The sequence below is a fragment of the Protopterus annectens genome, chromosome 2.part0, assembly GCF_019279795.1.
Source record: "Protopterus annectens isolate FY-2018-M chromosome 2.part0, PAN1.0, whole genome shotgun sequence".
Classification (NCBI taxonomy): domain Eukaryota; kingdom Metazoa; phylum Chordata; order Ceratodontiformes; family Protopteridae; genus Protopterus; species Protopterus annectens.
This window is the reverse complement of record NC_056728.1, coordinates 38,865,489-38,882,165: the sequence shown is the minus strand read 5'-3', so window position 1 is coordinate 38,882,165 and position 16,677 is coordinate 38,865,489. Positions and strand designations below refer to the sequence as shown.

General features: G+C 37.6%; 1 protein-coding gene across 3 annotated transcripts in view; it reads right to left on the bottom strand.

Moving 5' to 3' along the window:
* Positions 1 to 16,677, bottom strand: part of COL6A3 (collagen type VI alpha 3 chain) — a 739,239-nt gene that overhangs the window by 691,556 nt on the left and 31,006 nt on the right. For all 3 annotated transcript variants that reach the window (XM_044060522.1, XM_044060523.1, XM_044060525.1), the window contains exon 2: positions 6,196 to 6,325. In XM_044060522.1, the coding sequence (XP_043916457.1) occupies positions 6,196 to 6,307 (112 nt within the window). In that variant the 5' untranslated portion in view covers positions 6,308 to 6,325. The remainder of the gene's footprint in view (positions 1 to 6,195; positions 6,326 to 16,677) is intronic.

Here is a 16,677-nt window from a genome sequence, read left to right as displayed (position 1 = left end):
ACGTTTCCTAGTTGGGCTCAGGGTGGGGATTCATCTCAGATCTCCTGAGGCAAAGGTAGCCCCTACCTGGGATATCTCCTGTATGTCTGAGGTCCTCTGCCCTGATAGGGCAAAACAGATGAATGTACGATGTAAAGGCACTGCTTCAATTGTACATGAATGTTGAACCTGTTGAGCAGGTGTCAGTTAATGCTGGAAGATCTGATCTATCTCTCTGTGATGAGAAATCAAAAATATCAGTAATGACCATATCAACATTGATGCAGGGGCAAAATCCATCAGTGCTGACCAGCTGGCCTGAATATTCTGGTGTCAAGACCAAAGAATTGAATGTCAACAGTGCTGACACCAGCAACAACTCAGAAAAAGGTGGTACCCTAGTCAGCACTGAGCACCTATCAGCACTGATCCTCTGGGCATAGTGGGGGTCAGCACCAAAACTGTTGGGGCTGACACTGCCACCATTTCTGAGACATTGACAACAAGGAAGTCAAATCATGAGGTACCAAGAATATGGGCATCAAATCCCTATCCAATTGCAATAGTCTTCATGCCACAGAGCTAGACCTGGGATAGGAAATGTGATAAAAGGATCTTGGGTTTCTTCTCATGCCACCTTTGACATGGGAGGGGCAAAGAACACCAAACTGAAGCCAAGCCTTCACAAAAGCAGACACCATGTTGTTCTAACCTAACTGCATAGGGCTATACAGGAGTGAAAGGATGCAGTTGAAGTGGAATGGAATGAAAAAATTGGCAACTCCTGCTCTGAGGATGTTTCCCATTCTCTTCCTTGGAGCAGAGTCAATTGGCCCCTAACAATCTTGTCTTGCAGGAGAAATGAGGCATGAAAGAGTGATAGCAGAAGATGGCCCTGGAAAAGGAGAAGGAGTAGAATATGCTGGCACTATAGGAACTTTAGCCAGGATAAGCTTCTCCAAAATGAAATTTTCTAAATGTTATGGTCTCCATTTTTTCCCTTCTTTTCTTTTTCTAAACATTTTCAGTCTATTCTTACCGGTCTTCTCCTTTTCTTTAGAAGCATCTTCCTTCAAAAGACCTTTCAAAACTAGCTTGCTCCTTCTATCCAGAATGGTCATAATAATGAAATTTCTGTAGATTAGCAATCAAACTCAAGATGCTTGATCAGAAGACACACAATAAAGAGCCTGTGGGGATCTTGGTATGGGATCTTGTAGACACATTGCTTGCACTTTTTAAAGCCACAGACTGTCTCCTAAATTGGTGACATTTTTATGTAAATACAACAATGCAACTAAATATCACAAAAAGACTACATTCTAACACCTGAACTGCTGAGAGAGGCAGAAGGCAGAAAAGAAACAAAAATCTACTTTATTTTAAGCTAGTTAAAGAGGGAAATGGAGGTTTACAAGAGGGAAATAGCAAGGAGAAAAGTCAGAAGAAATTTTTCATAAAGATGGATGCTTTTAAGATGTAAAGAAGTTCAGAAACTGCATAGACTAACTTTTACTAAAGATATTGTACAAAACGAGTACTTTGAAGTAAAGGCACTTATCTGACCCAATGAATTACAGAAAAATAGGCAGCACTTAACCCAGCATTGAGAATCACTGATGGCAACAAAAAGATCTGGAAAGCTAGCTAAGAGCAGTACATTATGGCACACAGGAGAATATAATGCTAAGCTGAATTCTTGTTGCTGTTGTGGAGATGAGGTGCCCTCAGCAACCAGTTCACCCTTTCCAGTGTATAAAGACAGGACCAACTTTAACCCAGTACTTATTATCCTAACTGATGGAAAAACATCCTAGCACTTTGGCTCATTATCTCAATAAGTAAATCAAATAACTATGGGGAAAAGGAGAATTCCCTGTTTGAACCCTTGTGGTATTATTATATGATACAAATGATCCCCAATCAATATGCCACCAAACAACATTATCACATTTTGAAAGCATCCATAAAAACCTGATAAAAATCAAGCCTCAGTATAATCTCCCAGAACAAAATCCCATATACTAATTTATAACTATATTTGGTATTGTGACACTTTCTTTCCCTATTTGGCAGCTGCAGTAGCCAGCAATTTCTATGGTAAAATGTATGTGTCAGATATGGAAGCCCCATCAAACAGAAGGTTAGATAGAAATATAATTTGAAGTGTCAGCTAATTAAAGTGAAATATGGAGTAAACCACTGATAAACCATCACTTACATCTGAACCAGGTTACTTCATCATACTGCTCACCTAGTATTTCCAGAGGACGTAACACCTAGCAGAGCATGCAGGTGCTGAGTCTAGTAGTGAATCCATTATTTAAATGTGGTCCATTACCAATACTGCTAGATCATGTTTGTCAGTGTTAAATGCATCTCAAAACCTTATAACTAAATACTTAAGTCACCCACTTGTACTTGTGTTTTATTTTAAATTGGCTACTAGCATTTTATATAATTCTGTTTAGTGTAGTTGTAATTTCTTTATTGCATTTTTTTATTATTTTTATAGCAACTGGGTCATGGCTGAAATGGGTCCATAGTAGTCCAACTCACCAATCTATTAAACAAATAAACAATCAAGCAAGTAAATAAACAGAGACAAATTAATCAGTCACCAACATTTAAACAACCTCATCCATACTGCATAGCAACTGCCATGATTAACTATAGACTGAACAGCTTTGTGCATAAGAGATGATTCAAGCATGACTGCAACCTTGTGCTTTCTTCCATTATAAAAAAGTAAAGCTTTCCATATTTGTAAGTACTGAGTATTTAAGATGTTGGTAGGTGTGTTTCCTAAATACATTTTTAATATGTCCTAATCTCCCTAGTCAATGTATATTTTTCAGCTGGACAAAAGACCTCCTCAGGATTCCATACCATTTCTATTAAGTCATGGGACTTGGTGGGTTGGCCCCTGAGTGTAAGTACCAGTGCTAATACCCATTGTTCCCAGCCTTTCATATTTCTCCATTCCCCATCATGTGGACATAATTGATGTTCTGCTGTCCTGAAACAAAATACAAAAATGTAAATATTAACAAAGAGTTTTGCCACTCTTGAACCTGAACAGCACACTTGAGAGCAATGAACTTATGTTCTACTGCATGGACATGTAATAAATAAATTTGTATAAACAACATTAACAGAGTAGCACGTCTAATATCTGAAGAGCCTGCAAACTTCCAGTATAGACCCTAAGATGAACTCTGTCCCATTTTGGAACAGGACCACACTTAATCAGCCTGTTTTGAAGAACACTTGGGCCAAGATACAGTAGAGTTCTAGTGCTTTCACTGTCTGCCCAAGCTAAAGCTCTGAAGCTTCAGTACTTGTTGGATTAGTAATGCCAGCTCTGGTTGGCTTATAGAAAGAAATCTCCAGTCTTACGTCATAATGTGCGACAGTCATTACAGAGAGGGCAAAACAGTGTAATATGTCTGCAAATATCACCCATATAAGACATCAAAAGTCTTCCTACAGTATGACCTTTTTTAAAAGTAAAAAAAGGCTTTTTCCAACATGGTAGCTGAAGTGCACCCACACTTACAACAGACATCAATGTCAAATGTGTTATGCTGAGAAATAGCAAATATAATCAGTTCCCACAGTTAACAGCTGGTAATTTGTAAACAGACAGTGGACAAACAGCTGGACATCTGTACATTACTGCTACAGTTACTGTGCTGGACAATCTCTCATTGGAATTAACTACAGGACAGAGAGATATAGACAGGCTAAACTGTACAGGCACTAGCTAAACTTCGAGCCCACATGCACATCCAGTCCAAAAGGAAAAAGCTGTGTAACAATTATTAAGGATATTAGTGGACTACACAGTATTTGCATCACTTCATTAAGGGGTAAATTTTATACATTGTCAGGCAAACCCTCTTTCTAGCAATACTGATAACTATATTAAAAAGCTTTTCTCTTTAGCAGTAAGATGGCCGCAGGGATCTATGATAGCATTTCTGCTAGTTGTATATACCCAACTAACACAGCTCCATCTGTTTTCTATAGAAACGTTATTAATGCTGGCACTTTGAAGATTCCCCCATCCTGTTACTTGAGGAAAGAATAAAACTACAGACTGCATATTATGTCTTAAAAGGAAATACATCAAGTGTACCCCATCCTAACACAAAACTGTTTCCTGTACAGTTTATAACATACAGCTTATACAAGGCAACTATACTGCTAGTGAGAAGCTAACACAGCTTAAATATTAGTGTTTGCCCATTCAACATTCTCATTTATTTTCTGTGCAGTAATCAAAAGCTACAATTACAATTCACAGCAACAACGTTTACTGCATGTACACCGTCACACTGCAGATGTTCTAATGTCCTGTGTGCGTTAAGCATAGCCTTGCAAAAGTGATTGTTTTTCATCCATTGCTGTAGATGTACAACACTTGTTAGAGTCTGGTGATTTTCTGACATTCTGGCATCAATACTGACCATAGCATTTTGCCCCATGGTCCAAGCAGTAGTCATAATAGAATGGTGTCATTAAATCATTTATATGAAGCTTTGCTGAACATAAAATGATGGGGGGGTCTATATTAGATATTCGAATGCTTAAAAGTTCGAATCACTATAGAACGAACTTTAGTGATCGAACGCTTAAAAGTTTGAATATCTATAAAAAGAATATTTAAAAAAAAAAAAGAAAAAAGTAAAGGGTTTTGGTAGGGAAGCAAGCCCCCCTGCACCCCTCACACCCCCCACTACTTAAATATACCAACTCCGAGATCACACTTCAGTGTGCTACAGTGTGGAAAAGGAAAATTTCCCATTTCCTACACTGTTGGGCGATCTTGAAGTTGGTATATTTAAGTAGCGGGGGTGTGGGGGGTGCAGCCCACCAAGTGGGGCCCCCTGCTTACACCCTTTAGTTTTTCTTGTTTTTATTTTGTTTTTGTTTTTTTGTTTTTAATTTTTATCTATATTCGAACATTTAAGCATTCGATCACTAAAGTTCGTTCTTTAGTGATTCGAACTTTTAAGCGTTCGAATATCTAATATAGACCATGATGGCTTTAATTTGTTCATTCATGCACTGCATTTGTTAAGGCACTAACCCCCTTTTAACTGCAGCAAGAGTGTCAGAAATGCTATTACCAGAATGAATATAATTTGTCCATCTTCTTAAAATTTGTCCACTAGCCACAGTTTACATTAAATATTCTCCTTTTTAAGACATTTTGTATAATGCAACACAACAGATTGTGATTTTACCCGTAGAGTAGATAATTGAGGGCTGACTGTCATAAACATGAACAACACCTCTGAGATTGACATTTTTATGTCAATCACTTAAAAGAGAAGTTATTCGTATTTGAAGCAGTCAAACCTTTTGAGTACCAGAGGTACGCCATAGATTCTTAAATGACATCTGTAGCTGTGGTTTTCCAAGACATTCCACTAATTTTAAAATCTTGATTTTCTTTTAACAATTTTACTAAAATAACATGATGCCTTGCTTATGTCAATGTCACACTAGTGTAACAGGTTGATCACGTTCTTAAATAGTCCTTAATTTTGATTAAGTGACCTTAAGGACTTCTTGGTCTACCTACTAATCCTGCCAAAAGTGAGTACATTTCCACCAAGATGGCAACAACCAAATATAGAGACATATAAAGTAAATAAAATTGAAATGTAAAAATGTAAAAATGTGCATGGTAGCATCCCAAGTCAGGCAGTAAAATCAGAAAATCAATACACTTTTTTTTTCAAAAATATGAGTTGAGTACAAAAACTGATATATGAGGATATACAAAATGTTCTATGATTAACTTTAATAATGGTTTCATGTACTGTGTGTATGCTGTGCATACGGGGTGTTGACTGTTATGTACTATTCCATACTTCCGTTTCACATCACATGGAATAATCTCTGTTCACTTCTTCAGGAGATCATATAGGGTTGTCCTTTTAGTATCTACCGTTTTGCCTGCACTGGACAACATTTATGAATACAGATTTTTTATAAGCTTTATATTTTAAGTTGACATCTCTTCACATGTGTTGTTTCATCATATTCTGTAATGAAATCAGAACAAAAGTCAGTCATGCCCATTTTAGTCAAGGTAGTGAGAAAGGTGGCATACCCCATGGAACACACTGTGATGATTTGTAAAGCACCCTGGTTGATTTACAAAGGTGACCACACACATGTATAGGCACAGAATACACATACCTTCCATCAATTCTCCTGTTTCCAGCTGTTGGTCATCTTGTGCGGCTAATGGATGAATGCCTAAGAAGATAACGAGGCCCAGAAGAGCCCAGCAAAGCCTGGGTTTTCTCATTTTGCACCTACAAATTACCTGAAAATAATAAAATAATATTTACTGTGATACCTTTTGTTCTGTTTAATAATTTGATGATTTCATTGCAACACAGTGAAACACAACACAAAGCCATTTGTGGACATGAAAGACTTACAAGATATACTAAGTGTTTTATATCTTTTCTTGTGTAAAAACCTTAGGCACACTTGGAGTATATATAGGTAGACAGCAAGATCTGTGATGTAATAGTCCAGTTTAAAAAATACTTTAGTGTTTTCTTTGGGAACTTTGGGATTTTGTGCTAATGGCTATGTCAAGGAGCACACATTACTCAGATACAGATATGCATTTTAGATTGATCATACCTTTGAATGCATATTTAAAAAAAATGCAGAATATTCAATTTCTAAACTCATGGCTATCACACTATTAGAATGTCTCATAATATTGCATGATACCGCATAAAACTGTCTAACACCAGAAAAAAAAAGGAAAAGAACAGATAAAATGACTGCACAGCTTGCAAACAGACTATTGTGCCCTTAGTAGAAAGATACATGCATAATGAGTAGAATTAAAAACAATGCTACAAGTTTTTGAATACTATGTTTCAAATCTTTTTGATGGACATACCTGTCCCATATTAAACCAATTTCCATGGAATACATAGACTCATTCCTCAAATATAAAGGCTGAAAGGCACAAAGCAGCAGTCTTAAGATGCTTAATACTACATCATTTACTACAGAAATTCACTGAAGAAAGTCATATTCATTCTATCAGTCCACACAGATAGACAGTAAACGAACAGTCCCATGACCACTCCAATATCTTTGCAAATGGGGACCAATACCCCAATTAACCAGTTTAGACATACTGTCACAGTATGCCACACAGTATTGAAAAGGTCCATTAGCCAGGAAACTCCAACAATTCCCCCAGCTCTTCCAGCATTTCTGGTCATATTTTCACTTCTGCATCCTTGTCACATCAGAGCTAAGTAACTACTGCAGTGATCTCATCTACTAAAATGGAATTAGTTCCACCATCTGCTTCTGGCAATACCTCTACAGAAGACTGCATGGTTACTGGATTCAACAATGTCTCCTAACAAGGTCAGAATTTATCTGCCATTGCAGATTGTAACACTTTCCATCAACTCTGGTGTTCATTAACAGTCCTAGGACTGTGCCAAAGATCTTTTGGCCTTAGCTCCTTGTCATTACATTAACTACTGTTGTTTTAAACTGGGTCCAGTTAGATGCCACATCCCCAGCCTTCTCCAGTTTAAAAGAAGTTCTGGAAGTGGAAGTTGAACTTATCCAGGAGGAAGCATTAAACAGACATTCGTAGGACACAGTTATGTCACATTTGGGCTTCTCAGGTCTGTCTGGCTATCTAGTTCAACTCAGCCAGAAATGATCAAATGACAATGCATCACCATTCTCAACTTGTGTCTAGAGCACACAGCTTCAATACTAATAGTATGATTACAAAGTCAGTCATTGAGCTTTTGACCAAAGAGCTCTGGTATGAAGTATATTTGTGACCATCTTCATATTTGAAGAAGGTGTTAGTCCATGATTATCAGAAAATTCCAGAAGTAATTCACCATTTCAGTTCAGATCAGGCAAGCCATTCTTCTGTGTCATGTCTCTCCTTGTGTCTCCGTTGTTCTCCACACAAATAATGAAATATTCTACCGAAGCTATAGAACCTGTATATGGTACCTTATGTAGCACTAACCACAAGGTGTCTAGGGAGGCCAGTACTGCAATTAGCTGTTAGGAGCATATGGATAAACAGTAGACAGAGCTTTCCTTTCAGCATCTTGCAATTACACTAAGGTAACACTAAATTTTACTGGTACAATCACCAGCTGAACAGCACCTAGCCAGAGGTTTGTATATTATTTCCATACCCATGCAGAGACAATCCTGAGGGTCAATTTCAGAGCAGGTGAGGCACCACCTACATCTAAGAAGTCTGGATCAGAATCAGTGCTATCTGTATGTAAGGTCGGTTAAGTCTAGCAGTTACTTTCCCAAGTCTCTCACAAACTCTGGCTCCTTCCACATCACTGAAGTGACTATATTCCAAGATCAAATTTCAATTGCTATTATCTGGTGCATCTTATCCTTCCTGTTCCTGCCTGCCACTTGTCTGTTATTGCACCTGACTCTCACTATTTGCCTTGCTAATGAGAGGCACATATGGCAGCTCCATGCAGTTTTTCCCCAGATGGACTACACTGGTTGCCAAGCAGCACTGTGTTTGCCAGCAAATGTCACTCTCGACTCGAGCCTGGCTCCAGGAGTGGATCCCAGTATTCCTGTTCTGTGTAGGGTTCTTGGATTCTTTCAGTAAAACATAATGAGTCACTGTGGGCCAACAGTCAGTCTGCTCCCTATTCTCAAATCATTTTCTGAAGCTCCAGACAACACAGCTTATAGCACTAAAGAACACAAGGGTACACAAAAGGCTTCATCATCATCAACATAAGGACACAGTCCATGAACATAATGCTATTTAACTATGTAAAAGGAAAGCTAATTACTATGCCATATACAATATTGTATAAAGCTAGGGAAGAAATGTGCCAGAATATTAGCTTTAGAAATGCACTGTTCTTGACTTTTTGTGAATTATAGCATGTGCCACATTACACCTAATAAACACCCTATTGCATTTAACTAACTGTGTCTATGTCATTTGCCTGAGGCACAGAAGTAAACAGGTACATTTGCTTTTTCCAAACTGCATTATTACATAGCTTATTTTTGGCACTAAAAATAGATCATTACAAACACAATTAGAATAGGCACCAATAAACTTTTAAAAATAAATAATTGTCACGTTACTACCATTAAACCTCAAAGCCTATGATCATCATTGAACCCAGCCACCCAGAAACCTTTATATTTCTTATTACAGATGTGAAAAAGCAATTAATTTAAGTGGATCTTGATACAGAGTCTTAGAGAAGTTAACTGAATGTATCAGTCTACTCTGGAAACTTGAAATGTATTATGAATCTTCAGAGGTCTACAAATAAGCTGTTTCTCATTTAGTGTCTGCACATATTTAATTGGTTATTTTAACTAAATGCTGTTAGAATTACAACCAAGGTAAATGCACATAGTCCACTGTTAAAAAAGACAGCATTGATTTAAAAGCATATACCTTTAATCTCTAGTTGGTGCACTCATTAGTATCAAACACTACAGCATGACAGCCAGCTCCATGGCATAGGCAGATGAAGCCCTGATACACTGCAGATGACCTCAGTTTGATTAGCACCTCATATGGCTACAAGACCTGACCAGGGAGAATGGGAGTGAGTGGCCACTGATGGCTTTCCATTCTGGATGGGAGGAGGTAGCTCTGGATTGCCATATAGGTGACACCTTTGCATTAGCACTAGGTGTTTACCTTTTGGAGTTCTGAGATAGCCAAACATACACTGCCATTAGTATATTCACACTATGCAGCCAAGGGAAAATTGGCATATGGAGACAGTCTTCCCCTTGGAAGGCAGTGATTGCAAACTCAGATGAGCTGCCAAGGGGGATGTGGAGTACTCCCAAGGGAACAGGGTAATCCACCCCACCAGGATGAGCGAGCTGACCCACTCCCTACCACTCAGCTCTAACTGGAGAATGGTAGGTTGATAAGGATTCCCAGGCAGGAACAAACTGGCCACAGTGCTCTCACTTAACCTGGAAATAGTAGGTTCCCCTTCTGCCAGAATGAACAGTCTATTTGGGTAAAGGCAAAAAAGCCATCAGGCAAGGGTTTAAGGTGGATAAAAAAAACAATACCCACTACTACGTGCCACTACAGTAAAGAGTAAAGCTTAACTATAGGCCTGCACTAAAAAATAAAATCAAAAATAAATAAATAATGAGGACCTGAGAACAGGAACGTATAAGAGTAGTTGGAAACTTGTAAAATGGAAGAAATAAAGTAGAAGGGGAATTTTCCATCAATAAATGTACTTTTTAACAAATTAAAGAAAAGACAAGAACAAATTAACAAGTTCAGAGGATGAGGTTCAGGTAAAACAGCACAAATAAATCAACCACAAATTTCTAGAACCTAATAAGTGAAAAATGGAGTCAAACAAAGCAAAATTCAAGTTGTTAAGCATACATGATTATGGTGGCAATTACAGCACTGGATCAGTATTATAGTTTCATTACTACAGGTCACATGCTATAAGTTATACACTACTGCTGTGATTATGATTAAAATGTAAATCAGCTTTTGAGTTAACAATGCAGACAATCATACAGATTTTCTAATTACATCTACATCATAATTACAACAATGGATTAGTATTATTTTAGGGTGGTTGTGGTGGTGCAGTGGTTAGCATTGCTGCCTTACAGCAAGAGGTTCTCCAGTTTGATTCTTGACTAGGGTGCCTTCTGTGCAGAGTCTGCATGTCCTCCCTGCAGTCACATGGGTTTTCTCTGGGTACTCCGGTTTCCTCCCACATCCCAAACACATGTTGAAGGTGAACTGGACACTCTAAATTGTCCCTAAGTGGGTGGGTGTGTGCCTTCTGTGGAAGGTTGGGGACCGGGCTGGCAACTTGCACCATAAAACTCCACTGCTAATCATTCTGTAGACTGTTATTCTGCTGTGGCGATCCCTATTGTGAAAAGCCGGAAGAAGAATGATTAGTGTTATTTTTTTCTTTACTACATGTCACATGCCATAAGTTATGCACTATTGCTGTGATTATGATGTAGATGTAATTAATAAATCCCCATGATAGGCTGTACTGTTAACTCATAAGCTGATTTATGTGTTGCATTTAAACTTGATGGTATGAAGCCACTTTTTGTATAACCCACCAGAAGACGGTCATGCGTTTGCCATCTGAAAGCTTGCAGTAATTTATTAATCTGAGTTCTTTTAAATAAAGTATACATTTTTTACAAAGTTTTGCTTTGTTGTACTCTGTTTTTCATGTGTTGGTACCAGAAATATATGACTGATTTACTGATAAAGGCATGCAAATTACCAATACCTCAACATAAGCATATCACCTTCATAAAAATATGGTCCTAGATTTGCTCTAGAATTATGTCATAATGAAATCATTAAATATATCCAGTCCACATGCTCATATACATTAACTATATTAGATAAGGAACTATTTTTCCAGGCTTTTTATTATATGTCCTCAGATCACCATTAACTGTTCCCAAAATAGAGAGCACCATGACCAAGGTACCATATCTGACAAAGGGAACCCAAACTGCTTTGTTTGTATACACAAATCAACTCTGTCATCTCATAATTCAAAATCTCATCTAAAGACATCCCTCAATAAATCATTTGCCTTAAGCCATTTAGCAAAAATGCACAATGAAGACCATACAGTCTGCTCTTTACATCAATAGCAGACAATGCACATCACCTGCAGTGTATTGTGAAGATACTGTGATATAAAAGAATGGCATTACAGTCATACTCAAGTTAAATATCCTCAGCCCCACCAGAGTGGATGACTGAGACAGGTAGTACAGAATCTGTGATTTATACTCCTAAATCTTCAGCAAGAATGCTAGAAATTTTATCTCAGAACTGTTTATATAACTGCAATGAAGACTTCCTCAGATCCTTATACAAAACAGAGAGCATAAAAATCTTTTAATGACCAGTAAAATTGCTGAATGTCACATCCAAGTGTATCCTTACTTGTCCAAGTAAGCCTCAAGCAAGACATCTACCCAGAACTGCTAATCCCATACCTGCTGTTAACCTGTTCAAACAAAAGCAAGTGATACCTCACCACATAATGGTCTACCTTCAGGACTCTTCGCTTATTAGCAATACCAGCATGGGGGTTGTTGAAAAATGCTTTTGCCAGATACCAACATACTGTACGGACTATGAGGCTAGTATCCACCCTTCAGTAACCTTTTCTAAGACATTTACTAGACTGTGTAAAAATAACCAAACCTTGAGAAAAACATACTGTTAGGCTTTTAATGCCATACATGAAATACTAGAAATGATGTATTCTCAAGATCTGCAAATTAAGCTAAGGATAATGGGACTATAGTTTGCTAGGTCTCTGGTTGGCGTCACCTTGTGGAAAGGTAATAACAACAGCTGCTCTCCCAGCAAGAAGATATACCCTGTGTCTAAGTTTAAACAGGTTCAGGAATTGTTCTGCGCGGGCATGTTTGGTGCTAATAATTAGGTACCTAAGTGCGTTGTCTGGGCCTAGAGAAGTGGCAATTTTAGTATATGAGGGCCCAGTCAGAACATGTTTCTTGTTGATATTGTGAGATATATTGGAGCCAGGGACTTGTGGAACTTCAATTACTGGTTATGTGGAGACGTTTGCACAAAATATAGATATGCCATCATATTAACTGTAACCTTAGGGTCAGAGAGCATGATGCCATTTTGAATTAAATTACAGCATTGTTGCATTTTATTTCTTAATTTCCAAATGTAATTAAATAAGGGCTTATAACTATCCTTGACTTCAGCATTAGTTTCAGTGTGAGTTTAGCTTTGATCCTCCTGATGGTATTTTTTAGTCCTTCACAGACAGTTTTGACACAGTATGTAGTATGGATAGATTTGGATTTCTTACACAGCTTTAGATAATTTTTGTTCTTTTGTGATAGAGCTTATTTATAGTGGCAGGATATCAGGGTGGTTTATTTTTGAATTTCTCATTATCTTTTGTTCTAGTTGTAACTGGGACTAGAGCTCAACTGCCTATGTAGCAGCAGATACAGAATTAGAATTAGTAATATTGCCAGTAAATACTGAGGTCATTGCAGAATTTGAATAAGTTAGCTCATTTTAAGTCCTTAAATTCAGAAGTGCTCATACAGCAGCATTAGAGATTGTAAAGGAAAAGATCACGGATTTGTGATTGAATTTAGACAGAGTTGGGATACTTACAAAGTGACACAGGTAGGGGTTATGCTGGCAGGGATGATGCCTAGAATGTTCTGACCCCTAACAGGCTAGTTTACTATCTGTTCTATAGAATCATCATTTATTAAGTCCTAGAATATCTGGGCATGTATAACTTTTATGGTATAGGTGCACCAGTTTATCAAGAGATAATTCAAATACTCAAAACTAAAAATTCTTTTTTGGGGGTTACTTCCACAAGCATATTTAGCATCTCACATGATCACGTCAGGACATTGAAAGTGCCCTGTTACAAGATATAAGCTGACTACTTTGTTTAGGGTAAGTCAGAATTTTCTAAGCTTGATTTGTGGGCCACGCGGAATTTGTCTAGATGTAACATACACAGATGCATTCAAATTGCAAGACAGCCTCGATATCAGGCAGTTCATTATTTATAGTTCTGGCACTGAGAAGAGCAACTGTGTTATGGTCTTACTTGGAGTTTGTTGTAATTTTATGTGCTATGCTGGGGTATCCAGAAGTCGGACTTTACCTAAAAAAAGGCACTATGGAGGCAGCAAAGGTTTTAGCCAATACGCAAAAGCCATGGAAGAAAGGTGTATGGTGTCCCATGCAGAGAAAGTATGCCTATCTACCACCTCATTCCAGGCTGACACAGTGGACCACCCCTAGAATTACATCATTTTTTATCCAATTATTAAAGCCAACTATCTTTTCTTTGTATTAGGCATTATTCTAGGTGACGGTAGGATTTCATTTAGGACCAGAGTCTTATTTGAATTTCACATATGCATGGTAAGATTCCACATGTCTCTCTGCATGTCCCTTAGTGTTAAACACTGCAAGTCATTTACATTCACTCAGGCTACCGCAAGGTTGCATTCATATTTGCCAGGTGTGAGGGACTGAGGAGCATTTGTAACATTGTGGATCCTGGCTCCAGGGAGACAACTAACTCTCGCCCTATCCTTGTCCACCTTTGTCAGCATGGAGTCTGAGGGCCTGACAATGCATTCACCAATTTCTAGGACATTTCCATTAGTAACTCACAGACTTAGTGGCAGTGGAAGGTTTACAGTCTGCAGCCTGGTGAATACTATACGTGAGGGTATAATATTATGTTGATAGATTAATGCCGAGACTTAGTTTTCCTGATTCTAGAAGACGTGGGAAGTGTTTTCTAGACAGCCTCAGTGGTATCAGGTCTTGTCAAATATGTCAATACATATCTGCAAATAAAGATACGTTTATTTATTTGAACCCTATCTTACAACCACTTATATGTTGTCAGTGATTCAAAATATAAGGCAAATAAAATTCATGCCAATGGACACCATAGCAGATTCCCCTCGATAATCTTAGAGTAATGAGAGACCTCTGTGCATCTTTATGAGAGCCACTGAGTTCAGGTACATAGTCACAGTTAGTTGTATAAATTCTTCTCTAAACCCAAAGGCAAGCAAAATCCTCAAGAAATAATGCCATTTCACTCTGCTGAGAGAAAACCTTCTCCACATCTAAACATTATTGCAAGCTAATCATCATTTTCTTGAACATTGTTAGTAGCCTCACCCTCAGTATGTTAGCAAATATCTGCTGCCATGCCAGGATTTCAGATTAATCATTTCAATTATTTCTGACATGCACTTCACAAATCACAGAGCCATAATGAACATAAGTAACTTATACTCAATGGTTATTCTGCAAGAGGATAGCACACAAATATTTACCTTCCTTTGGTAAAACTACTGTGACAGTTTTCTTTCATGATTGGGATCTCAATCTCATATTAAGAACTTCACTAACACCCAACCAAATAAGAGACTACTTTATCGTTGTTACGTTTTCTGATTATTATTGAAAAGTCATCAATACCCACTGTTTTATCTAGCACCTGTCTTTTCATTACTTCCCTAATTTCTTCCATAATTATGACAGCCATCAGTTCATTAAACTCATCTGCCATTACTGTTAGCACCACTGTAGGCCACAAACACTTCTGGGTATTTTTTTTCATATCCTTTCTATTTAGCTTCTACAATGTATAACCCATCATAATAATCTTTAAATATCTCCAAAGCCAGTACCAGAAATCTGAGTAAAGAGTTTGCTACTTTGGCAATAATTCCCTGTGAGCACTGTTGTTACAGATGAACTGCCAAGAGAGCCTTTTGATATTCTGAGAAGTTATGAAAGAAAGTATCTTTACGCAACTATTTCAGGAAATCATATTTCTTATCTAAGATATCAATGATATCTTGTCTAGCCTCTTCATTTCAGTTTGTACTATTAAAGCTCTAGTCCTTAATTTACTCTTGACAGCCTCTGTTAGACCCTTTTAATCTTTAAGGCCTCGTTTTTTCCAAAGGTTTGCTGCATATATTTTCATTTCTTTTTTATCTTTTCCAATCTCTCAAGCAATGGCAGATCCTCTGTTCTGAAGTTATCTACTGCAAGTTGGTTAATCCATTTATCAAACGTATGTTTTTAAATAAGAAATGGGACAGTCCCATTGATAGGCTGGATAAAAAAGCATGATCACAAATCAATACTGGATACATGAATCTGTAAAGGTATATATTTTATCAGTCCTATAGCTTGGCATTTACTTTTTAGAACAATAGGTGTGGTCCTGGTCTTCATGCATTACTGTAGAAACATTAGTCAGTGTCAAGGCCCTCATATAAGCCCTGTATATATCATATAACCCAAGAATGTGAACTGTTCTACTGTGACTTCATATATTTCCTGCACTTGTCACCATATTCCAGTCTTCATTGTTTATAGTTATCCTATCCCATTATCTATATAAACTCTGCTAGTGAAGTACCTTGTGAAAAATACGCACTGAAAATTGTAAATTTGGTTCCCCCGGGAAGCCCTAATTCCTTCATAGCAGCCTGTCTCATCTATCAGTGTTTATTCCACTGTAAGTGGACATGTGCTTGGTATAGGAACAGCCAGTCCCCTTTGCCTAACAACTTGAAAAGTAAACATTCTACTCCTTATCCATATACCTTCCATAATGTTTCTCTTTTATTTTCATTGAGGCGTGTCTCCTGCAATGCCACAACTCAAAGATATGATTGCTTCAAATATGCTACTATTCAACTGTTCCAAGCCAGTTTCATCTACCCATTAATATTCCATAAGATGAATCTTATCCTCCATTACCAAAACTGCCTATAGTCATGCTCCACGCCTAATTATTATTTTTGCAACTATTTTATACAGATAAGTCCAACATAGCTAAAGACTGATACAGCAAGTTAATGGGAATGGAAATTTTGGTAGCAGTAGTAAACATAAACAAAAAATAAAAAAATAAATAAAATAAAAGATAAAAACACCAGAACTTGAACATTTTATTAACTCACCACCTGTAATGAATGTACAGCTAAAGAGCAATAGATCAAATTTCCCATTTGGCTTTGTGACAAAAAGCCATGAGTCAATACAGCTTTTCTTGT